General features: G+C 38.4%; 1 protein-coding gene and 1 non-coding gene across 16 annotated transcripts in view; one reads left to right on the top strand and one right to left on the bottom strand.

Moving 5' to 3' along the window:
- Positions 1–26,661, bottom strand: part of C2CD5 (C2 calcium dependent domain containing 5) — a 91,745-nt gene extending 65,084 nt beyond the window's left edge. For 3 of the 15 annotated variants that reach the window (XM_061417654.1, XM_061417641.1, XM_061417646.1), the window contains exons 1-7: positions 26,443–26,623; positions 26,194–26,312; positions 13,603–13,689; positions 11,531–11,702; positions 9,379–9,474; positions 6,651–6,806; positions 4,981–5,179 (exon numbers count right to left, since the gene is read on the bottom strand). In XM_061417654.1, the coding sequence (XP_061273638.1) occupies positions 4,981–5,179; positions 6,651–6,806; positions 9,379–9,474; positions 11,531–11,702; positions 13,603–13,689; positions 26,194–26,283 (800 nt within the window). In that variant the 5' untranslated portion in view covers positions 26,284–26,312; positions 26,443–26,623. Of the gene's footprint in view, positions 1–942; positions 1,068–4,980; positions 5,180–6,650; positions 6,807–9,378; positions 9,475–11,530; positions 11,703–13,602; positions 13,690–26,193; positions 26,313–26,442 lie in introns of those variants that run through there. The other 12 variants (XM_061417647.1, XM_061417648.1, XM_061417643.1 and 9 more) reach the window with 9 other exon arrangements.
- TRNAG-CCC (transfer RNA glycine (anticodon CCC)) lies at positions 18,943–19,015 on the top strand. The gene has a single exon. It is a non-coding gene; the product is annotated as a tRNA-Gly (tRNA).
- Positions 26,662–26,689: the final 28 nt, after the last annotated feature.

Genomic DNA, 26,689 nt, shown 5'->3' with positions numbered 1-26,689 from the left:
TGGGGCAGGGCCAGTAGTCATTTCTTAAATGTGGAGCTGGGTCTGAGGCCAAAGGCATCCAACTGTTGTTTAACCATTCACCATTCTCCAGATAAGTAATTATCTGCATTGAAACAGTTAATAAGCCAAGGGAAAAAGCAAAAAAGCATGAAATGGCAGACTCAAGGGGTAAAAAAATATTAAAAGAAGAAATAAACAAAAAGGATCAATACATGATTAAAAATATTTTCAAACAAACAATGCTTTTTTAAGTTACAAAATAAAAAATGGTGACTGCAAATGGTGTGTGTAAATATTCACAATAGTTTTTATATTTGCACACACGGGTATCTTGGGAAAAAAACATGTTTCCTTATCCTATAGCATCAAGAGTGCCACAGCTAAAAACACAGCAGAGTGGAAAATGAATATAGTTACACAGAGACATCGCATTTTATGCACAAGAGTCGCTTACCTGTTTTCCAATAGCTCTCTTCCACAGAACGAAACAGACCCTACTGTAACAAGCTTTGTACATAAAGAAAATAAGCAAATTGGAAGCTTTGGCAGCTATTTCATTTAGATTCCAATTATCTATTTTATTTCTAATGCAGAAATAATGGCAAAAATATACACTGGAAGATTCTCCCAAAACTCACAGTATCTATATGTATGTGTATATATACGTGTGTGTATATATATATACACACACACACACAAGATAGGGGTCTTAGAGGATCTATGGAAGAGACTTTGGAAGCTGGAAGAACACTTTCACTTCCATGTAGTTAGAGCCTCTGCGGCGGCTAAATACAGGATTCTTCACTGCCGCTGGACTAGGAGTGAGAAAAGGAGGAAGCAAAGACTAGCGGGGGCCTGCCTACACTACCTGCCTGCCTGCCCTCTGCAGCCACTCTGCCCGTGGCCTGCTTCCCCAGCTCTGGAGTCTGAGCAGTCTCGTACCAGTATAGATGAGAGTGGGAACAGACACAGAGAAGTTCTGAGTAAGTCGTGAGCCAGTAGCAGTGTGAATTGGGCTGTTGTGAGTCGAGCGGCATCCATGGCTTGGAGGATGAACCAGCGGAGACCTGAGGGAGTTTGTGGTCAAAGTGGAAGAAAAGAAAACAATACATACAACAGATAGCAAAGTTATGTTAAAACAGTTTAAAATGAGCTTTAGTTAGGGGAGAGGAATTATTTTTTTAATCCCTAGCATGCACAAAACAAGTTGAGATAAAAAAGAAGAGCTAGATATTAATTTGTTAGGAATCAGATTAATAAATTATGACTGTGAATAGAAAAACAGCAAGCAGAACTGTCAGTGGAATTAAATAAGAAAAAGACTATGATTTGGATTTTCAGTTACTTTAAAATGCCTGTTATTATTTTGATCATCACTGAGCTTACTGAACAGTATTTCAGGAAGAAAATACCCATAAAAATGAAAGTCAAATATGAAGTTCTTACACGGACTTTGAAACTGAGATATGAATAATTGCTAATATAATTAATTATATTTTTCTATAAAGAAAGTTTAATAACAGAACTGTTTCTGTCTAGAATATCAAGACTGGGGTACATTAGAATATGAAAAATGACAGCATAAAGATAAATAAGTGAATAGAATGTATATATATGTATATCCAATCATCCATATTTCTGCACACCAAATATCTACCTTAAAATCAGGTTACAATGGGAACAAAACAAAGCAAAGGAACACTACTCTTAAAAAAATAAAAACATTAAACAATATAAATGACTCTTCTGTAACTTTCAAACAGAAAATATTATTTAAACTTAAACAGAATTTATTTCAACTAAATTCTAAACTGAAACTTTGTAGGATATCAACTATATCTTGCAACAGATCACATCTATGTACATGTAAAGATACATATTTAGACCAGATACACAGATATACATTCATCTATGACATTTAAAATTTTCACAAAGAAATTTAGCTGAAAGAGCAGTTTCAATGGATGGCCAAAAAGGAGAGAAAAAAAGGCATATTATATAATTAAGAATCCTGGACTTCATATAATCAATTATTTCACTGTGCAATTCCTTCCCTTATGTTTCTCCCAATGGGGAGAAACAAATAAGTGACTATACTCTGAAAAGCTCTCATGCTCCCATTTTTTAGAATTCAAATTAATAGTAGTTTAAGAGCCCAACTTTTCCTGGCCTTTCTTCCTTTTCCATCTCCCAGTAAACATTCCCAAGTCACAGTTTGTCAAGATTCAAACATGAGTTCTCATTAACTGGCAACAGTGGTCCTTTACAGACCATCTACTTTCTGAAAATATCACTGCTTTTACTGCAGGACAAATGTTTCTGCTTTTGTTGCTAACTTAAATTTTTAAGTGTTTAATGGATAAAAATCAAATATCTCATGGGTGACAAATTTCTATACAAGCAACTAAGTGAGGTTTTGTTTTTTTCTTTCTCTGCTCCAGAGACTAATGGTTAAAAAGTATAAGAATCAGTGCCATACAGAGGAGAAACTATAACTAAAAGCTCCTAAAAAGTACTTTTTAAAAAAGAGTAGGGAATTGATAAATCATATTTAAATGCACTTTCTACCATTAAGATAGTTCAACTAGGAAACACCAAAGAGATTTATACTCTGTAATACACTAAACATCTAAAATGAAAACAAACTGATGGAGTAGAACACATGGTTAATAAAAGCAAAATAAAATGAACACTGTTAAATGTTCAAATTATTACATCGAATTAAAATCCAAGCATAGTGGAAGGAGCATCACCATAATGTATTCTTGGAGCCCTAATTCTTATTGGTCTTATATGAGAGGTTGCCTTACAAGAATATGTCAGTGGTATTTCTTAACATTAAGTCCATTCAGACAAGAACATAATCCAAATTACCTTTATCAAATTCCTGTCTAGAATCAACAAAGTTAAAATTAAATAGCAAAGTAATACAATCAGATGACTCATAAAACAATTTTAAACTAGCACCCAAACTAATTCTTTATCAAAAAGACAAAGAAGCTGGTTGAAAGTGTTTTTTGTTTTTTTTTTTTTAAATAACGTGACTTAAGTAATAAGATGCCATCAGAAAATCTTAATGAAGCCACTTAAATTCTTCATGGTGTGAATATCTGAAAATTTAAGGCAAATGGCTGCAACAAAATTAGAAAAAAGAGAAAACTTAGACAAGCTCAGGTTTACTATAAATGGAACTCTCCCTGAATGCAGGCAAAATGTATGTCTCTACTATCCATATATCATTTTAAGACAACAACAGGTACTGCAGCTTTATTTCCACTAAGTAATTTAGTGAAAAGAGGAAAACTTCAGACATCACAGTTGTAAAGGCCAGGCCCCTTCAGGCAGTACAGATAAAGCAGGAGGGTGGCGGAAGGAGGAGGGACCCAGGTCTTCAAGTAAATTTGCTATGGAAAGAAAAAAATCTCAATCCCCCAAAAGGTTATACCTGCCATATGACTTCATCTATAGCATAAGGTAGTTCACAGCTTTTTTAAGACATATTTTAAATGGAATATAAAGCAAATTCACTCAATCTATTTAAAACAATTGCACTTATCAATACTTCTCAATAAAATTAGGTAGCATACGCAATACTGTCCTCCCTCTTGTGACTAAAATTTAATTCAAATAACTAAAGGTCAGCAGAAAGAAATAATTAAAAAGAGTTAAGTTGAGACAAAGAGAAAAATTTCACCTTTATAAAGACTGTTTGAAAAAACATTGTGATTGCTTTCTAGGCAACCTCTCTTTACTGCTGAACTAGGAAACATTTGGGGTTTTTTTACTACAGAACTCTGACTCCCTGATGATGAAAGTCAGAGGTCAGCACACTACACAGTACAGACCAAATCCATCTTGCCATCCATTTTTCAAAAATAAGTAAGTTTTATTGGAATGAAAGACACACCCATTCATTTGCAAACTACTGTTGGCTGCTTTCTTGCAACAACAGCAAAGTTGAGTCCTTGCTATTCCCATTCTGGTCATTTACCAAAACAAGTTTTTTGACCTGTGATCTACAAGAATCTCTAGAGCAATGGCTCTCAGTGGAAATACTATCAGCATTTTTAGTATAAAACAAGTCTTTGTTATATAGAGTTGTCCCTTGCTCTGCAGAACAGGCAGCATTTCTGGTCTCCAACAGAATCATCCACCTTACCCCAGACATTACAACAGAAACTTTTCATTTCAAGTACTCCTTCTTGATAGCACCACCACCATGTTGAGAATCTCTGCCTTAAGCACAAACGATGACACATAAGCCAAATCAAGCCAACAGAAATGTTTTGTTGGATCAGATGGAGTTTTTTTTTTTTAAATGTGAGACTCTAACTTCCTAAACTTCCTAAAGGTCAAAATCAACTAAACTTCCTAAAGGTCAAAATCACCAAATTCCTTTTTTTTTAATTTTTTTTGATAAACAAAGATCAAAACTATATGTCCAGTGCATGAAATATTTACTATCTATTTACTATTTGGTCTTTTACAGAAAAAGTTTGCCAACATCTGCTCTATGTAGTCCCAGTATTCACCATTTAATTATACCCAATTATTTTATTTATATAAATTGCTTGACCTCTGTAGACACTGAAGTTTGAGACCCCTGAACAGGTCTCTTCCCTGCTGTCTATTCTATGTTGCTAATAATATGCATAATTGGATTATGAGGTATGGGGTATTAACCATTTCCCATAAAACAAGTAAAATTCCCCACAATGCATAAAAGTTCATTTTATGCTTTAGGTACACAGTGCCTAAAGATGTAGAACAAGTTTAATTATACATTTAATATGAATTTCACAAGACAGTATAAAAAATACTAGAAAGATCTAAGTTTCAAATTGTGATAGTCATCTCTGATAAGTAAAATTGCCACAGGAAAAAATGTATTTTGAACAACTCTACTGTTCCAAATCAAATGAAAATATGTAAGCAAAAGATAAAAAGCTCCATAAGAACAATTCATCAATTCATACTTACTCCTTCATTTCTTTGGACGGGGAATTACATGCAGGAAGGAATGCTGCTGGGCTACTTAATTTATCCAGCGTACACGCTGTTCCTATGGCTCGTACCACTAACCCAGATTCGCCTTCCAGATCAAAACACTGTAAGTACCCAACAACCGCATTTCCTCTCATTTCAAGAACTTTTAAGCCAATCTTCCTCTGCAGTTCACCTACAAAAAAGGGAAGAAAATTCAGTCAGCTTTTTATCTGTATGTTTCAAAATACAAAGCTGGGTATGGTGGTGATTTGAAAGAGTTCAGAAAAATCACAGATTTTGAGAACTTGAAGGGAACCTAGAAGATTACCTGGTACATACTCCTATAGTCAAGGAGGCAAGATATTACTAGCTACATTTTACAGATGTGCTAAGTAAGGTTCACTCATTCGTGCATTCATTTACTAAATAATTTCTCACCGTATACTGTGCGCCTGGCATTCTTTTCTTCTGTGCTAGAGATACAGAGGGGAACAAGAAAGATAAAAGCCCTAAAACTAGTGGGATTTACATACTAGGGGGAGAAACAGATAAAAAACAAGTAAACAAGTATTATATATAATATAAATAAAATACATAGAATATACAGCACATAATATACTCTAATATATTATAAATAAATATAATAAATTATATATTTCTTAATATGTAGACTAAATACAAAAAACATTTAATTAAATTAATATATTAACAGTAACATATTAAATATAACATGCATATGCAAACATTAAATATTTATAAATATTTAAAATTTCATCAATTATATTAAAAATTTATAAATATTAAGTACATGTTTAATATACTTAATAATATATTAATAACTATAAATATATCTATATTTCTATTTAAATACGCAAATTTATTATAAACACATTTGTGTTTATTATCTGATATATATGAGAGAATGAATGTATGTGCGTGTGTGTGTGCATATGCAGTCACACACACATACATATAAATACAAACTTTAGATGGAAATAAGTTCTTCAAAGGAAAATAAAATAATGGGATAAGAGTGGCAGGGGAGTAGGGGATAAAAGGAGGTATAAATTGTCAGAGAAGGACTATGAAAAGACATTTAAACAAAAAGCCTAGGGGCTTTCCTGGTGGCTCAGCAGTAAAGAATCTGCCCACAATACAGGAAAAATTATCTATTATGTAGGAGACGTGGGTTCAATCCCTGGGTTGGAAGAGTCCCTGGAGGAGGGCATGGCAACCCAGTCCAGTATTCTTGCCAGGATAATGCCATGGACAGAGGAGTCTGGTCGGCTGCAGTCCATGGGCTTGCAGAGTCAGACACCACTGAAGTAACAGCACGCACGCAAACAGGAAGCCTCAGAGAGATCACCTAAGCTCTGCATACAAATAAACACTCAAAGGAGGGAAACTACTTCCCTCTCTTCCACTTCATAAGCGCAATTTCCTTTCACCACCTAGAAAAAAGGATCCATAAGCTTCTGATTCAGATTTCTTGTTATAAGACAACAATGCACATGTGTTTAACAGAATGGGGCCAAGGATAGGGAAACAGTCAGTTACAATTCAGTCTTCACTGTAAAGTTTTAGTAAAATGTCAAAAGGAAGTGAAGAATTCTGGAGGATTAAGTCAATCAGCCATGAAGTTATTATTATTATTTTTCAAATACCTGACATTAAAGAAATGAGCCTCTGTCTGGCCTCATTTGATGCCCTTGGCGTGCGAATTCGATCAATCCATTGATACTCTGGGTCTTCATTGACCACAAGTTCTTCTACAAATCCATGAATTATTACAGCTCTATAGCATTTTGGAATGGATGTTGCTGTTAAAAAAAATTATTTATTATGCTCTGTTTATAACAAAGTTAAATTCAACCCTTTAAAAATGTACAACTAGTTCTTACTTTGTGGATACATACTACAAGAACATCTTTGACTGTGATAACCTCAGTATAATCATAATAATACTTCCAATCAAACAACTGATTCTAATGATTCTTGATTAGAATAATATTAGAATATTATTATTCAAATAATATTAGAATAATCAAGAATCAATTGATTCTAATTGATTCTTCCAATCTATTGATTCTAATGATTATTCTTAGAAACAATAATTTTCTTTCATGAGGCTTCTCACCTTTCTCATATAAACATAGTAGATACAAACTTTACTTTTATAATACAGAAAATAGCTACACACCATCTTAAGTAGTATTCAATACAGAATATAAAAAAAGTCAAAATTCAACTGAGCTAAGTAGGTATTATACAAAAAATCAGAAAGCAGATAATGAATACCAAAAACCTCTAATTACTGGAAGCCCTTTTAAAAAGTTTAAAAACACCTCATAATGCAGCCTCAAAAATCACACCATTACCTTTCTGACTTAATCTGAGAAGTCCTACAGGTTTGTAGTTCCTAATAATCCATGGCTCCATGGCCAACTGGTTCAGTAGTCACTACACTACTTAACAGACTCATTCAATACTGAGAACAACAAAGCTCAGTGGATTTATCAAAAAGGGGAGAATTCGAGAATTCACACTTTCTCAACCAATAAAAAAAATGCCATTAATATCAACATCTGGGAAACAAATCTGATAAGGTTACATGTGTGGCATATTTACACTTAATTCATATAGGCTGTTCAAAATCAGACAATACTGACATGGAGCCATTTGTGGTGAAGTCATTAGTTTCAAGCCATTCATGTACCTTGAAACGAACTCAATTATTTAGGCGTTTTCAACCTTGTTAGTTCAGGCTGGCTATGAATTGCCCAGAACTGCTTAATTTCAACCCCATATTTCATGGCATTTGTAGGGCTCCATACCTGTAGGTGTTTATGTCATTCTGGATAGTACCACGGTACTCCACTCCTATCTTTTAGCATCCTATACCAACATAAAATGCCACTGGATTTTTCTTTTTTGGGACAGTTAGTCAAAGCTTAATTATAGTCAGATCTTTTACACATTTGACAAAAATAACTTGTTCTAATTTATGAAAAAAATGTAATAGGCAATAAAATATTAATTTTTATAAAATAAGACAAATATGTGCAAATTATTTTAAGATTTTGTTGACTACTGGTACAAGAGTAAAACTCAAACCAGATGAGTAGCTTGCAATCTTCTCTATAAGTTAGTGTCCTGTAATTATGCTTTTTAAATAATTCTGCTTTTTAAAGCCATGTCAGACTTCTGCAAGATATACATGTCCATCCACCACAAATGGTTCCACATCTATATTGTCTGATTTTGAACAACCTATTTGAATTAGGTCTGAATATTCCACACATGTAGCCTCATCCAGTATGTTTCCCAAATGTAGATATTAATGGGATTTGTCTTCATTGATTGAGAAAGTGCAACAAGTTCTCTCCCCTCGTGTTGTCTCTCTGACCACTGACTACCTGCTGACATCAAGACAGCGTAGGCTATGTTCAAATACAGTATATCAGCTGTTTTATATCACAATGTTTTATATTACACATGGGCTCACACCTAGTTTAAGAATGCACTGATTTTCTTTCAACATGTAGCCTGGATGAACTGTGGGCTCATTATATATCAGTTTGGGTTTATTCCCTTAATTATTGCATTTTGAGTTAAGACTGTACCAAATGCTAGCACACTTTGCATTCCCATATCTAATTTCTCTAAGGCTGAATTAATTTGTTGCATTGCAGGAAAAAACTTTTCACCTTTATCTTCAATCTTGTTTCCAGTCCTTCTTAAATATTTCTTATGTAGTGCTTTACCAATCAATTCTCCACCTCAAACCCAGTATCACTAAACATAAGGTTTAAGTAAATATTCTCTCATTAACATATGGATTCTTCTTTAAAAATTCTGAAAAAGATTCAAAAATCCTCACCTGTTACTCTTTCTAATGGTGTTAAGTACTGTAACCCGCAGTGACTAATGTGATTCCTTCTAATCACGCTCTGTGGGCCTGGGCAGAGGCTGGCATAGAGACTAGAGAAGTCAGGGAAGGGGGTAACAACCAAAGGCAGCCTCCCTGTAGGCCACAGGGACATCGTCATGACAACCACATGCACAGACATGCCCTACTGGATTTTTCTAGAAAAAACTTTCTATGAACTTGTGAAAACTGGCTATCATCTACTTTAAAATCAGATAAGTTTCCAGAACTACAGCAATTAGTTTTGAAAAACTAGCAATTTTCTCTTTGACATTAAGACCAAAGTATAATAGGTTTTCTGTCAGCCTTCTGAAATATTAATTTGATTTCTCACAGTTAACATATTTATTAATACATTTTCATATTTATTAATATAAATATGTATAAATTAACACAATTTCTCATATTTATTAATAAATGCATTAAATTTCCTGTCAAATGAGTAATAAAATATATTTACTTACTGCAAAAGAATTTGACTCCACATGATGACTGCCTGAATCGATTTAAATCATTGAAGAGGTCTACTTTGACAACTACATTGATTTCCCCACGGATACCTGAAATTTCAAAAGGAAAATCAAGTTTCTACCTTTAGAAAATAAAGTACAATTAAATAATCAGCAAATAAATGCCAATTAATGATTTTAAAATAATGTATCAATCATAATAGCAATGCTAACCTTGTTTCCTAATTATTTTTATTCTACAGATGCTCTAAGTAAATATTGTTCCCAACTTATTTTACCATTTTAAATATCAGTAAAAATACAGAATATGAATAATGTCACAATACACACAAATCTCATCAAATATCTTACTTCTTATAATAAACTACTATCGATGGAATTGCCAGATCAAAAATGTAAAATAGGCAAAAAGTACAAGACTGTAGGCAGAAGTATCTGCCAGTTTCTTATGAGTCCATCTGCCCTTTTAAAGAGATGACATTATTTTTAGGTTAGTGGTTCTCAACTTTTTGATCACTGGGCCCCTCTAATCTCAAAAACTATTGAGGATCTCAAAGAGTCTTTATCTATGTGGGTCAAAACCTATCTTCAATATTTACCATGTTACAAATTTAAACTGAGAATTCAGAAAAATATTTACTTATTACTTCATTTAAACAGGAAATCTATGTCAAAATAAACATTTTTATAAAAATAACTATATTTTGAAAAACAAAAAAATGTTTAATGATAAGAATGGCATTACATTTTTTCGAACCTTTATAGTGCGTAACTTAATGAAATATTTAGATTCTCATTTCTGCTCTGCATTCAGTGTGTGGTAACATGATATTATCATCAGATCACATCAGGTCAGATCAGTCGCTCAGTCATGTCCGACTCTTTGCGACCCCATGAATCGCAGCACACCAGGCCTCCCTGTCCATCACCAACTCCCGGAGTTCACCGAGACTCACGTCCATCGAGTCAGTGATGCCATCCAGCCATCTCATCCTCTGTCGTCCCCTTCTCCTCTTGCCCCCAATCCCTCCCACCATCAGAGTCTTTTCCAATGAGTCAACTCTTCGCATGAGGTGGCCAAAGCACTGGAGTTTCAGCTTTAGCATCATTCCTTCCAAAGAAATCCCAGGGCTGATCTCCTTTGCAATGGACTGGTTGGATCTCCTTGCAGTCCAAGGGACTCTCAAGAGTCTTCTCCAACACCACAGTTCAAAAGCATCAATTCTTCGGCGCTCAGCCTTCTTCACAGTCCAACTCTCACATCCATACATGACCACAGGAAAAACCATAGCCTTGACTAGACGAACCTTTGTTGGCAAAGTAATGTCTCTGCTTTTGAATATGCTATCTAAGATACCTCTAGAAAGCTCCATTGTACCCTCCTAAGAAAATGAGGCTAAAAATGGCAAATGACATACATGTAAGTATCATGCCGAAAACAGTTCTCATCTCACTTCTCAGGGCCTGTGAAAGTATCTCAGGGACACACAGATGTCCCTAGACCATACTTTGAGAACTTTACTTTAGGTAACAAAAAGCCTTTGAACACTTTTCTTCCTTTCAAGAATTTTTACAAAGTTTCAAAATCATTCATTTTAAAGTATGCTTTAGAAACAGAGTACTAATATTAGATGATTTTCAAATGATGTATTTGCTTATTATATTGCACAAATTCAGCAAGCATTATTCCAAATTACGGTCAGAAAAGTTACAACTCTACCAACAATACATACTACCACATGTCTATTAAAACAAAAGTCATATTTTTAAAAAAACCAAATTTAGCACAAAAGTCTTTAAGATAAATTAAAAGATTGTGAGGACTTCCCTGGTGGTCCAGTGATTAAGTATAGGCCTGCCAATGGGGACATGGGTTCAAATCCCTGGTCCAGGAAGACCCCATATGACACCCAGGGCAACACCCATGCACCACAACTGCTGAGCCTGAGCTCTGGAACCCATGAGCCACAACCACTGAAGCCCGGGCACCTGGAGCCCATGCTCCATAACAACAGAGAAGCCCTCACTTACCTCAACTAGAGAAAAGCCCACGCAGCAACAAAGACCTGGCACGACCAAAAATAATTTTGAAGATTTAATTTTTTAAAAAACATCGTGACTTATTTTCTTAAAATGTACTGCTTACCGTGAATGGTATCATAAATTGGAAACCATCCTGAGATGACAGTTGCAGCCTCACTGTAGAGTAAAGGATCAATGTCAATGTACACTTTACCAATGGCATCGTTTGCACTATATGTATCATGGTCAAGAACTGTGATCTGGAGAGGTTCATCTTGTAAATCTTCATCATCCACCTAAAAAAGGATACTTTAAAAGTTAAATCTTATAATAAAAATATAATAAAAATCTTCATTACCATAAATGTATGCATAATGTAGAAGATTACTTATCTCTGGGGAAAAAAAAATCACACAGATTTATCTCCAAGTAAAGGTAGAGAGACTAGTCATCAGAGAAATGCAGAAGAAAACCAATGAGATACCACCTCACATTTACATTCTTTGTATTAAAATGGTCATCAAGTCTGGTGAAGTCTACCTCAAAAATCTACATATCTTCCTTTGGTACAGTTCAAAGTAAAAAAATGCAAATGAGCCTTAGCCATAAGAAATCAAACTCACCTCATTCATAATAAAAATGCACATTAAAATTATATAATAATGTATATAATTTATAGGATAATTTACATAATTAAATTATCCTTCCTATTAGGATGACTTACATTTTTAAAATAAATAAATATGGACAAGAATATGGAAAAACTGAAACTCTCAAGACATGCTGGTGGGAATGCAAAATGGTGCAACCACTGTGGAAAAGTTTGGCAGTTCTTTAAAAAGCTAAACACAGAAATTACCATATGACTCACCCACTCCACTTCTAGGTATATATCCAAAAGAACTGAAAACAAAGATTCAAACAGATCCTTGTATACCAGTGTTCACTGGTGTGGCATTAGTCACAACAGCCAAAAGGCAGAAACAAATCCAAGTGTTCAACAACAGATAAAGAGAATAAACAAAACATGGTATGTTCATAAGATGAAATATTATTCCGCCATAAAAAGAAATGAGATTTGGATACACACTGCACAACACAGATGAACCCTGAAAACATCATGTTAAGTGAAAGAAGCCACACACAAAAGGACAAATACTTATGATTCCACTTACATGAAATACTTACATAGGCAACTTCAGAGACAGAGAGTAGATGAGAGGCTACAAGGGGCAGGGGAGAGGAGGGCATAGGGAGTTGGTGCTGAATGAGTGGTTTCTCTGAAGTGACCAAAAAGTTTTGGAAATAGTGGTGATGCCTGCGTATCATTGTATGCAGGTAAATGCAATTAATGCTGTTGTATTGTACACTTAAAAATGGTTAAAATGGTAATATTTATGACATATTTTTACAAAATTCAAAAACTTTTAATCTATACACAGTGCATATGTGATTTTTGGTATATGCTAAAATCCAGAGGAAAATTATTACATAATAATATAATACCTTTTTAATCTGGGCTCTCCTATTCATACACCATTTTTCTAAACTGTAACATAATTTTTTTGAAAATTCAATATTCGTAGGGCTTCCCACAGAGAAATCAATGGCACCCCACTCCAGTACTCTTGCCTGGAAAATCCCATGGACGGAGAAGCCTGGTAGGCTGCAGTCCATGGGGTCGCTAAGAGTCGGACATGACTAAGCGACTTCACTTTCACTTTTCACTTTCATGCATTGAAGAAGGAAATGGCAACCCACTCCAGTGTTCTTGCCTGGAGAATCCCAGGGATGGGGGAGCCTGGTGGGCTGCCATTGGGCTGCCATCTCTGGGGTCACACAGAGTCGGACATGACTGAAGCGACTTAGCAGCAGCAGGGCTTCCCAGCTGGCACTAATGGTAAAGAATATACCTGCCAATGCAGGAGATGCAGGTTTGATCACTGGGTTGAGAAGATGCCCTGGAAGATGCAACCCACTGCAGTAATCTTACCTGGAGAATCCCATGGGCAGAGGCCAATGGGGCCGAAAAGAGACACAATTGAGTGACTGAGCACACACACAGGAAATATTTTCCTGGTGTACAAAAACTACATTACCTGAAATAAAAGGTAGTGCAATCATTCCTGGGGAGAGGAGAAAAAAGGGTCATATCAAAAATACACACACAAAAAATGCTGACATTTTAAAACTTACCTCAAATTTAAACCACTCTGAGTTCCACTGAGGGTTGAGGGACTTGAGATACACATCTGTTTTAAAGGTAGTATTACCAAATTTTACCTAAAAACAAATGAGAAATAATTCAAATATAAAGATCAAAAATGTGAATAAAAATAAAATTTAACGTCAGCTAAGCAATGGGAAGATTAACCATGCAGGGGGAAAAAGACAACTATCCCTGAGATGAAAGGGGAGAAAATAGGATAGGCCCAGGTAAGTTGATAGATTACACCTGGGAACAAGGTTCTGTTTGACTAGCTCTGCCGATCCCTGGGTCAGGAAGATCCCCTGGAGGAGGGCATGGCAACCCACTCCAGTATTCTTGCCTGGAGACTCCCCAAGGACAGAGGAGCCTGGTAGGCTACAGTCCACGGGGGTCATAAAGAGTAGGACACAACTGAGTGATGAAGCACAGCACGGCATGGGGAAATTAAAATCAGACCATTATGTCAGTGTGAGAGCTTCCCTGGTGGCTGAGTCTGTAAAGAATCCACCTGCAATGCAGGAGACCCAAGTTCAATCCCTAGTCGGTAAGATCTCCTGGAGAAAGAAACGGCAACCCACTCTACTATTCTTGCCTGGAAAATCCCAGGACAGAGGAGCCTGGTGGGCTACAGTCCATGAGGCCACAAGTGTGGGACAAGACTTAGTGGCTAATCCACCACCAAGTCCGTATGGAGGAAGTACTCAACACGGCGTTCACTAAACAGGAGCTTAAACAAAAGAGGAAAGTCTTAAGGGTGGAGGACCAGCAAAACAAATCAGAAGGTAAAAAGGACAACTGTCTTACCAGCTTATCAAGGGAATCCAGAACTACAGCCTATTATTACAAGAACTTGGTAACATATACTCCCCTATTTTCTTACTTCCTCATATTTGTTATTTTTTTTAATCTTTACTTGTGTATACATCGGTTCAGTTCAGTCGCTCAGTCGTGTCCGACTCTTCGAGACCCCATGAATCGCAGCACGCCAGACCTCCCTGTCCATCACCAACTCCCGGAGTTCACTCAGACTCATGTGCATCGAGTCAGTGATGCCATCCAGCCATCTCATCCTCTGTCGTCCCCTTCTCCTCCTGCCTCCAATCCCTCCCAGCATCAGTGATCAGCAATAACTATGGTCATTATGGGTTTTATGTTCCTACGTCAGGGGACAATAAAAGGGGTTGGATGGGGAGTCTATCTGGTTTCACAGTCAGTCTTGGTGGGCACTAAATCAAAAAGAAAAAGTAAATAAAGAAATGAAGAAGATGGAAAGCAGGCTAAATCCCTGGGACATTTCTAACAAAGAATGGAGATTGTGAAACCTTAGACTGGACTTGAGAAGCGGTCAGGAAGCTTAAGAGCAAAACAGATAAGAAACTACTTCCTAGACTGTCTCATCTTTCCTAAATTTGATCTTGCCAAGCTCTTTCCCAGTTCTATCAGTTTTCACCAGTGTGTATGTCCCACCCTCAAAATTCACTAAAGGTTTATCCCAATACCCAATAAAGAATTTTGCACATTGTAGATACTCAGGAAATGCTGGTTCAGTCAGATTACCCATGAAATCTCCTTTCCTCCCTGACTGACAATCCTACTTTTGGTATTATAATGCTGGCAGACATTAACGTTTAATCAGTCCAGAAAATATTCTAAAAGCAAAATACCCAAAACTATAGTCATTATCTTCTGTACATTTTATCACACAATTTGAATTATCAGGGATGATACCCACCATTTTGTACCTAGGTAGTTGCATCAGAGAGTAGAAAAAGTTTAAGAAATTACACAAAAATAGTAAGTTCTTGCATGGTGAGTGCGCTTAGTTGCTCAGTCGTGTCCCACTCTGCGATCCCATGAACTGTAGCCAGCCAGGCTCCTCTGTTCATGGAATTTTCCAGGCAAGAATACTGATTTGCCATTTCCTACTCCATCAGGCTTGGTAAGGACTATGATAAATAAGAAAACTGAGAAAAAGGATTTGCCAACATGTCACAAACAGCTAATTTCCTTGATTTCTAACAAGTTCCTACAAAGCAGTAAGAAAAAGATCAATAAACCAACTGAAAAAAAGAAATTCAAAGAAATGGAACGTAGATGTCTTTTTAATATATCAAAAGATGAAAACAAATTAAACCAACACGTTGACTGCTTGGGTTGGTAGAGGTCCAAAGTCCGAAAAAACAGTGTGAGTGTTTCATACTCGTACTCTTGTTGCTGTAAGTGCAACTCTGAACAATCTTCACAAAGTGCAATCTGACAACAGTTATCAAAATGTTAAATGCCCATACCCTTTAAATTCATACAGAGATGCACAATGACATATACAAGCAGCATGATGGTGGCAAATGACTGGAAGTAACCTAGATGTCCATCAATTGGGAACTGGCTAAATCAAGTATGGGAAAGCTGCATGATGCAGTGCTAAAGAGAAAAATGAAGCCGTTCTCCAAACACTAGTACAGAACAATGTCTAAGGGCCCAGGTTTGATCCCTGGTCGGGGAACTAAGATCCCACATACCACGACTAAGCCCATGTGCTGCAAGCAGAGAAGTCTGTGTGCTGAACCAAAGAGCCCAGTGCAGCCAAAATAATTTGAATTTAAAAATTTTTTTAAAAGGAACAATGTCTATGATACATCTCTACTGCAGGGCAGTGTGTATGGTATTCTTTGTGGAGGAAAAAAATGACAAAATGTCATAAGGCATATGACATATGCCTATATGTGCACGCATTATTTCTGGAAGGATATACAACAAATGTTAACAGAGGCCACTGAACAGAACAAAACAGATCAGTTGAAGGAGAGGCAATGAGAGGCTGACTCATTTTGCACCTGCTGGAATTTTGACATGCATGTATATTACCTATTTTTTAAATGGGCTATTTTAAAAGTCAAAAACATCAAAAATAAATTCAAATGGCAAAAACTCTGTTTAGATTCGAATTACAGAACTCTGGATTCACGTCCAGGAATTTATCCTCAAGTAGTACTTTCACATGTGGCTCCTCCTCCAAAAAATACACAAAAACCTAGTGAGAACAAGAAAGGGACTAAATCACACACTCCCTACTAAAGAACGGGGTTAACTATATATGCTGGGAGGGGAATATGAAAAAAACAAGAAACATATGATATGTAAGAGTTGCTTTTTTTTAGAAGGAGGAGTAGACATAGACATGCCAAAAAAGAGACAGCAATGATCTCTGAAGAAGGAACTGATAAGGGAGCAGATAACACAGTACAGTGTAGCAAGAAGTATGGGGCTTTCAAGTTTACATCTGAGTATCTAAATCTTTTGTAACAGGAGTTATTCGTGCTCAGCTGTCTCTCAGTACCCAGGTATTGGTTCCAGGACTCCTCCCTACCCCTCATCCAACCCCCAGATATCCAAATCTGTGGATGCTCAGGTCCCTTATATAAAATGGTACGGTATCTGCACATAATTTCCTGTACACTTGACATCATCTCTAGTCCAGAGGGTCACAAAGAGGACATGTCTGAAGCCCTGTGCTAAGTCACTTCAGCCCTGTCCTCTTTGTGACCCTATGGACTGTGGCCCACCAGGCTCCTCTGTCCAAGAAATTCTCCAGGCAAGAATACTGGAGTGGGTTGCCACTTCCTTCTCCAAAATGCTATGTAAATAGCTGTAAATACAACATGTGTGTATGCTAAGTCACTTCAGTCCTGTCTCTCTGTGACTCTCTGGACTATAGCCTGCCAGGCTCCTCTGGCCATGGGATTCTCAAGGCAAGACTATTGTGTTGCCATCCCCTTCTCCAGCAGATCTTCCCAACCCAGGGATTCAACCCTACCCTTGTCTCATGTCTCCTGCATTGGCAGGTAGGTTCTTTACTGCTAATGCCACCTGGGAAGCCCATACTATGTAAACAGCTGCCACACACAAAAAATTCAACTGCTGCCTTTTGGAACTTTCTGGAATTTTTTTTCCCAAATATTTTCTACCTGCAGTTGGTTGACTCCAAGGAAGCAGACCCCAGGGCCATGAAGGGCCAACTGTATTACTCTGTAACTATCTTTTCACTTTTAAACCACAAATGTAAAAGAAATGAAATGAGGAAAAAGACCCCTCAGAAGAAACCTGATTACTACTTCTTTAATGTTTATTACATTTCAATATTCAAAACACCAAAGAAATATTTATTTTTTAATTTACCTAAAAACTACTTTATTTGAAATAAAATATCACTAGGATTCATAATACCATTCAACACCATTCAAAAGCCAAATGTACCCAAGGGTTTTGGCTCAACTGCCAAAAACCAGCATATCATTCCCTAAGTTATGATTTTGGCACCCTCTTCAGTTCTGTCCCACTACCATGTAGTGCCATAATGTGCTTTTTTTTGGGGGGGTGGGGTGGGGATGGTCAACTGTCCATTTCATCTACAGTAAAAATCTAACAGTCCCCATACTACTCTAAACCAACAAAAGATTTTAGAAGAAAAAGGCTAGAGCGGGTACTCTGCCAACATTGCGGTGATTCCCCAACTACTAAAGAAGAATCAGAGTTCATTTGGTCTTATTTAATTCAAAGGAGATTTTATTACTCAGCAATTAAATGAATGCCTCACCATTTAGCTAAAGAACATCAGGGATTTTAACGAGATTCCCTGGTAAGGTAAAGGCATTCTCTTTCCCCACTCATTAGCTAAATTACCTTGAGAAAGTTATTTAACCTGTTATTTAAAGCTGCTTCCTCCTCTGAAAAGAGGAGTTGCTGTAAGCATTAATCAGGATAATGCATGTAGAGACCTAGCAAAATGTCTGGTAGAAGATGCTCATTAACTATTAATTTCTTTTCCTCTCCCAGTTCCTTCAAAGGCTCCTGGGTAAACACCACATGATAATGTAGTTTAGCAGAACAGTTTGTAACATGCACATTAATACTGGGATATATTTTGATTAATACTTCCCTTGTACAGAATCCCATCCCATTCATCCTGGAGATTCCCATTTAATAATCATCTTTAAGTACTACTTGGTCTTCATTGGCTTCCTGAAAGCCTCACATCAAATACAGCAGAAATTCCCTCAACCAATACAACCAGGACCAATATCTGAGTAGTCAGTCAAATAATTTGTAGTCAGATAATAATTAAAAATGATACAAGCAATAAACATTTTCAAATAAAACAGGCAAACAAATATTCACTTCTCTATCTTTTATCTTAAGACTAAAGGCCTCATCTTTGAGTAAGGATCCACTGCTGATAGTTCTGTGGCATCTTTTTTGCATAAACAACACTCATAATGTATCATCTGTGTTTACCAGTTTGGGTTTCCTTATAATGTGGTAGAGGGACTTCCCTGGTAGTCCAGTGGCTAAGACTCTGAACTCCCAATGCAGGGGGCCCAGGTTCGACCCCTGGTCAGGGACCTAGATTGTACATGCCATAGCTAAAGACCTGGTGCGGCCATATAAACAAATAATTTTTTTTTTCATGCAGTAGACTTAAAATTGCTGGTAAAAAACTATGGATAGAAAATACTCATTTTAAAATCTTCATCTAATTCAGGAGTAATTTTTAGCAACTGTATCCATAAATCTTTACACAGCATTATCAACTTCATCATCCCACTTAAATCACTGATTTGTATGAGGTTTAAACAAATAACAATAACAAATGGAGTTGGCATAAATAGGGTAGGGCATAAATAAACACAACTGCCTCTTAGTAATATATCAGAACTGATGAGAGAAACAGGCACACTGGAGCAGAATCTAATGATACGAGGTATTCAAAAATGTGTTTATGGTAGAAACGCAGAGCACTGGAGACCGTAATGAGTCAGCTGGTAGAAACTGGTTAAGAGAGCATCCACCGTACAGACTTCTCCCCGTCCTTTTCAGACCACTTGGTAATCTGTATCCATCTGAGCCACCAGGGGGCCCATATCCCCTTTACTCAGCCAAATTTTATTTCCCAGTTCTATTCAACAAGAACTCTCTCTTCAATGACATGTGCTCTATCACCTCCTTTTGCTTTTATCAAGTTTGTCCTATTCATCCAAAAAATGCTCCCTTTCCTCTCTGCCTGTGGAGATGTTACTATCCTTCCAGTCCAGCACAAAGGCTTCTTATCACCAGCCCAGACTTCATTATGCTCCTTTCCTATGTGTTCATACAGTACTTAGAGTCTACCCCATACAATGTATCCCTTTATTATATTATAATCCTTCATTATCCCCTTTTTCCTGCATTAATCTTTCCCTTTCTGCTGGATTATTCCTACTAGCACACAAATATGTTCTAATATCTTCTAATTTATTTTTTAAGTACTAAAAGCTGCATACCCCCTCAATATCACACTGTTTCTCCTCTCCCCTCACAGCCTTATTTCTTGAAACAGTTGCCTATTCATGCCACCCCTACTTCCTTATTCCTGTGTACAGTGCGTGTGTGCTGAGTCGCTTCAGTTGTGTCCAGCTCTTTGCGACCCTGTGGACTGTAGCCCACCAGGCTCCTCTGTCCATGGGGTTCTCCCATGGAGTGGGTTGCCATGCCCTCCTCCAGGGGCTCTTCCCAACCCAGGGATCAAACGTGGGTCTCTTATTATGTCTGCCGTCTTGGCAGGTGGGTTCTGTACCACTAGCACCACCCGCGAAGCCCTCCTGCGTACTTACTTTTCTACAGTATGCGTTTCCGGCCTTGTCACTCCTTCTGAGTGTCAATGCCATCTGACATTACTTTCCTGATTCTCTCCTAAAATCACTGGCTGACAGTATGTTTCCATTCCACAATCCTCAACTTCTAATAAATTCTTAATGTCAAATTTGTTCAAGGATCCATCCTTCTTCTTGCTCCCTCTTCTCTCCCCCTTAGTCAGTGGTTTGCAAAAGGGACAGAACCAACTTCTAATGGAACTTTAAAAATTGCCACCAGGTATTTTGGGGACAAACAGTAGTACTATTAAGCGAAGAAGCTCAGAGATGCTAGGTGTCCTGCAATTCAAGAGACAGTCCCCAACAATGAAGACTTGTCCAATGTCATGACTATCAAATGTCCGCACCAGATAGCCAGATGGGTCAAAAACCTACCTAGAACCTAAATCAGTTTTACAAATATAAGTATTATAGTGTGGTTTAAATATACACTCACTTTAATATACATAATTGTCAAGAAATATGACCACTGTAAAAATCAGTGGACAACTTTTTTCCCATGAGCTGACTATTTTGGAAACCCAGATCACCTATGGCCGTGAAGGCCCATCTGAGATGCCAGCACTACACAACTGTCTCACTCTGTTCGAGGAGCAGCCGTGTTCAGGAGATTGTACGTGGAGGTGAGGTATTTGCTATCCTGAATACCTGCTTTATTTTCTCCACATGGGGCACTTCTCACCACCTTGCATAGTTTCTCTCTTACTTAACAATTTTCCTGATTAACTCTCTCCTCCCACTAAAACCTACATTCCAGGACTACAGAAATTGTTTTGCTCACTGCTCTATCCTTGCATGCTGTACTATAGCCAGTACAGTATCTGATATATACAAAGCCTCAATAAATATCATGGACTCAATCTGACTACTTCATGTCTTCTACTATGGTCATTAACAAGTATGTCCATATTAAAATACATATTATAAAATACTTTTATTTCTGTATCATATTACAGTTAGAGCATTATATTGATTATTTAGAACTGTAAGCATGTAAAGATAGTAAAGGGAAGATTCCAAAATACGTGCTATATAAATGCGAGATTGGGTCTCACAGAGTTGAGAAGTACTGGACTGTGGGAGCTTATTTTTAACTCATACCTCTCTTCAGAACACCATCCTCACAAATCCAACCTTTTCTCCTAAATAACTCCAATTAAAGGACCCAAAGACACTTCAAACTGAACATGCCCAAACGGAAGCTGATGCTCAACCCACTCAGCCAATCTCTCTGAACCCCATGGAGACTGAGAAAATTACTCCAGTGACACCAGAAGGCTAGGAATCATCTCTACATCTCCCTTTCCCTGGCCCCTACTCCAACCTACCAAGTCCTCTACTGTCTACTTTCAAAGTGTATCTGGAATCCATCCACTTCTATTACCAAAACCATCACCTTGACCCTCACGATCTCTTTTTTGAACTATTATGAAATTTCCTAACTAGTTGACTGCTTTTGCTCTTTCCCCTCTGCAGTCCATTCTCTAGACAGTAACAGAAATACTCATCTTAATAAGTGCTTCCCACTGAACTGACAATCAAAACCAAACTTCAGTCATGGCCTCTAGGATCCTGCACAATTGGCTCCCTGATTAACTGTCCAGTGTTCTCTCACAGCACTCGCTCCTTCCCTTATTACTTGCCAGCACACATCTCTTCCCTCACTTCCTGCAATAAGCAAATCCTCAGGATCTTCCCTCTGCTGAGGTTTCCTTCTCCTCCAGCCCCTCCGCTACACACACATACACCGCCACTGCCACCAAGCAGCTATTCCTTCTCATCCAGCAGGTCTGTGCCTAGCTGGCACTTTCTCGGGGGCCTCCCTTGATAATCCAACCAAAAGTTCCAGAGATTCTTCTTTTTTAATAGTTACTGACAATTAGAAAAGGGTATCTGCATATATTTATTTTTTTACTCCAGGACAGTGACTATGCAAAATTAAATTTTAACAGTCTACTACTTCTAAAAGGGTACAAGTACATGGTATTTAATTTTTTTTAAACCTTTTTTTTTTTTTTGGAGCTGCCACTTCATTTATTAGAAGATCGAGAACAATTACAGGTTGAAGAACAGAAACTTTAAAATCTGTAGCTTAAAAAATTGAGGTCAGATAATACTGGATGCATGGCATAGTCCCTCTTGGGCAGGAATTCTTTGCAAGGTCTCTATACTTGTGGTTTTAGAATATCCACTGATGACCAGTTTATAGAGTGATCCATGGTACCAAATATGAGTGTGAAACAAAGAAAAACAAATTAGATTTGCCAAAGCATGGCAGGAGAAATTAGTACATTTAGGAAAAAAATGAAAAGGTATGATGACTGAGCGACTGAACTGAACTGATGATGATGTAAAAAAGGAGGTCCAGTTTTCTCATGTGTAAAATGGGTCAGCCGGGGTACCTTTAGTATCTTTCTTACATCTGTAAAAATTATGAGTTGATTTGTTCACTGATTTGCACTGAGATGTGAACAAATCTTGATTGTACTGCATCTCACTTTCTTAGGTCCCATTTTACACATGGGAAATATACTTAGCCTCTGACAGGAAAAAAGGAGTAGGCAAAAAGCAAAAATAATAGAAGTAGTTCAGGATATAGACAAGTTTAGCTAATAAATCACATACTCGGTCTCTGTGGTGAAAGAAATGCTGTGACTTCTACCACGTACTTTGTTCCTTCCATACCATTTAGGTGGAAGAAAGAAACAAGGAAAAACTAACACATCCATCCACACACTTTTTGATGCAAAAAGCAAACTATTGTTAGATTGATTTATTTGTATACCTTACGTCAGGGCAAAAAAAAATTTTTTTTTTTTTTTGGTGAAATGAATGTTTGATCTACAATAAATACCAATAGGAAAAGTAGTATTTGCTTTACAGAATTCAAGGCAGCATCTATTCTGTCGCTAATCGCTAAGTCGCTTCAGTCGTGTCCGCCTCTGTATGACCCCATAGACGGCAGCCCACCAGGCTCCCCCATCCCTGGGATTCTCCAGGCAAGAACACTGGAGTGGGTTGCCATTTCCTTCTCCAATGCATGAAAAGTGAAAAGTGAAAGTGAAGTCGCTCAGTCGTGTCCGACTCTTAGCGACCCCATGGACTGTAGCCACCAGGCTCCTCCGTCCATGGAATTTGCCAGGCAAAAGTACTGGAGTGGGGTGCCATTGCCTTCTCCATTTTAAAACCTTTTATTTTGGATTGGCGTACAGCCGATTAACAATGTCGTGATAATTTCAGGTGAACAGTGAGGGTAAACCCCCTGAGATTCTCTACCACTTTTCTTTCATGACTCTCACCACTATTTCTAATTATAAATTTAAGTTTCCTTTACTTTTTAACATCTGGTTCTCCCACCAAAATATACAGTCCATAAAAACAGGAACCAAGAATATTTTATTCACTATCACATATGCATCGGCTAGATCGGTGACTAACACAAGGCTTGGCAAACAGCAGACACTCAGTAACTATTTGTTGAAAGAAGGAATGAATGAGTCACCATTAAATCCAACTCCTCCCTCTCCAGCAAACACCATTTGTTACCAAGGCCTGAGAATGTTACCTCAGAAACGTCCCTCAAATCTTTCTCCTTTAATTCATTCCCACTATCATCTAAACACGCACACATTGTCTGGATAATTTTACCACCTTCTCAACTGATCTCCTTGCCTCGTCTCTCATCTATCCAGGCTATCAATAACATCACCATTCAAGTCATCCTAGAAAGAAACAACCTAATACAAAAATGATCTTATTTCATTTCTGCTTGAAAAACTTCCCCAAACTACCCTACACTCAAAAAAATAAAGGAAAATTGTCTTTAATACAGAAAATGAGGTTGGCGCAAACCTACCTTTCTAGCTTTAACCCCCCAAAGCTCCACTACCCACATATCCCTTCTGACACCAAGCACATCACAAACTAAGTTGGTCTCCTCACACACCACGTATCCCACTCGGCGCCTTTGATGTTCTGCGCCTTTTCACTCTGCCTGGAAAATTCTGGGTATTCTACAAAGCCCAGCTCTGATGTCTCTTTCTTAGGAAGACCCCTCAACCTTCAGAGACAGAATTAAGTTTCCAGAGTCTACAGAAAACACCCATCATCTTGTCCGGAAAGGCAGTATGAGCACAGTGGATTAACAGACCACAAGGCTATGGAGAATTACAAGGTTAAGTTACCTCTGGCAAAATATTTACTGTTCCTAGGATTTTTCCAAGTTGTAAAGCATTTTTAATTGTAAAAACAGTCAATACAGGTTGACAATGCAAATGTTATCTCAGAACATTTTCCCCTGGCTCCTGAACTTGCCAGGTTCCTTTGCACCAGCAAGTCTTCACAGCATTTCTCAGGTATCATGATTCTTTCCAGATATGTTTTAATTGATTATATGTACATATTGCTTGGAAACAAAAGTTCATATGCTATTAAAACAAACCAATCTGTTGTGTCCTTCCAGTACTTCCACTGTAAATGGGAAATAATACAACAGTAGGACTGATACAAAGGCTGGGTTGTGTGTTAGTCCCGCACTCGTGTCCAACTCTTCGAACCCATGGGCTGTAGCCCTCCAGGCTCCTCTGTCTGTGGAATTCTCCAGGCAAGTATACTGGAGTGGGTAACCATTCCCTTCTCCAGGGGATCTTCCCAACTCAAGGATCAAACCTGGGTCTCCTGCACTGCATGCAGCTTCTTTACGGCCTGAGCTAGCAGGGAAGTCCAATATAAAGACTAAGATGTAAGACTAAAATTTAAGATATAAAGACTAAGAATTGAAAAATACTTAGCACAGACCTGGCAATAACAAGACTCAACACATGTTAGCTACTATTTATTAACCTAAACTGTGCAGGTCAGTCCCTGATATACCTGAGAGCAAAGACTATGCTTTTGCAATCTGTGCAACCCCATGACTTATCATCTGGCCCAAAAACATACTCAGTAACTGTTTCTCAAATAAAAATGAAGTTGAGACTAAGAATGTAAATGTTTGTGTCAATATTTGACTGAGTTAGAGAATCTTTAGGGACCGTGAACAGTATTTTATATTGAGATGGAATCAGGCTGTATATTATCATGTATCTATCAACTCGAAGCATTAATAGCCCAAACAATTACTGTTCTAATGCTCTGGCTCGTCCTGACAATTTTTTATTACAGTATTACTAGGCTTCTTTCAGACTCTGGATTATTACTTTCTGCGCCCCAGGCCTGTGCTAATTTGCATGAGTTTTAAACTAATCATTAGATTTAAAAAGCAATTTTGCAATTTAAACCCATGGCACTTAATTGGCTTCCTACCTCAAGGCACTAAATTACCCTGAAACAGCTCATCAGACCTACCAGTCTATACAAGAGCAGAAAAGTGTTACACTTGGGTTTCAGAACTTGCACTGATGATTCAGAAATCACTATGCTAAAGAGGAGATCGCCTTGCAGCTCTCCCGAGTCCATAACAGACTGTATCTACATTCTTAAATATCTCCATCATTCTAACATTAAAAAACCAGGTACCCTCCCCCCAGAGAAGGGTGGATGTGGGTGTGGGTGTGTGTGTGTGTGTGTGTGTTTCAGTGGCCGCCTGGCCACGCCTTGCGATCTCCTGACTGGCGGGTGGCCTGTTAGGAGTCCTGACATCAGGGTCACCCCTGCAGACAGAGCAGTAACAGCCTTCCCTCGCGGCTGAGCGTGCCGCTGACGCCTGCGAGCCGTGCACCCATTACATGGGCTGCAGTCTCAGCAGCCAGCTCTCCAGGGAGGGCTGGCTAAGCACCGCACCCGGCAGGCCGGTGGGCGGGGAACGGGCTGAGGGACTGCGGGCAAGGTGGCTAGGATCCTTCACAGGGCTTGGCGCTCCCTGTGTTTGGAGGGGCAGGACCTTGCACCAACCTCCACGAAGGCATCAGTCAGGTCACTAGCTCGGTCCATCACTGGTAAATGGCGCCCGGCCACGATTTTCACCTTCAGCTTCCCAGGCATCTTCTCGGCTTCGGCCTCTTCTTGGGCTCCTGCAGACACAAACAAGCGAGTCTGCGCCGAGCGCCCAGCCTGGGAGGGGGAGGGGGAGGGCGGGAGCGCGCGGGGTAACTGACAGAGGAGGGCGCGCGGGGGCGCGCTGCGCCGCCTGGTGCTACTTACTCTTGGAGGAGAAAGAGGGCCTTCCGGTGCGGGAACTTAGGCCTCATTCCGGAGAGGCAGGCGGAGGAGTGGCCCCTATGGAGGCTTCTGCCCGAGCTCCACAGCGCTGGCAAGAGAAGCAGGAGCCAGTCGACATCCCGTTGAGCCGCTGCCGCCCCTACTAGTGTTTCTCCTCCCCCCAAAATGGCGGCTCCCGGGGCGGAGGAGGAGGCATCGATTGCTCGGCGCTCGGCCCACCTCGCAGAGG

Source organism: Bos javanicus, chromosome 5 (genome assembly GCF_032452875.1).
Source record: "Bos javanicus breed banteng chromosome 5, ARS-OSU_banteng_1.0, whole genome shotgun sequence".
Lineage (NCBI taxonomy): Eukaryota > Metazoa > Chordata > Mammalia > Artiodactyla > Bovidae > Bos > Bos javanicus.
Note: the sequence above shows the minus strand (reverse complement) of the source record. Positions and strands in the feature narration are given on the sequence as shown.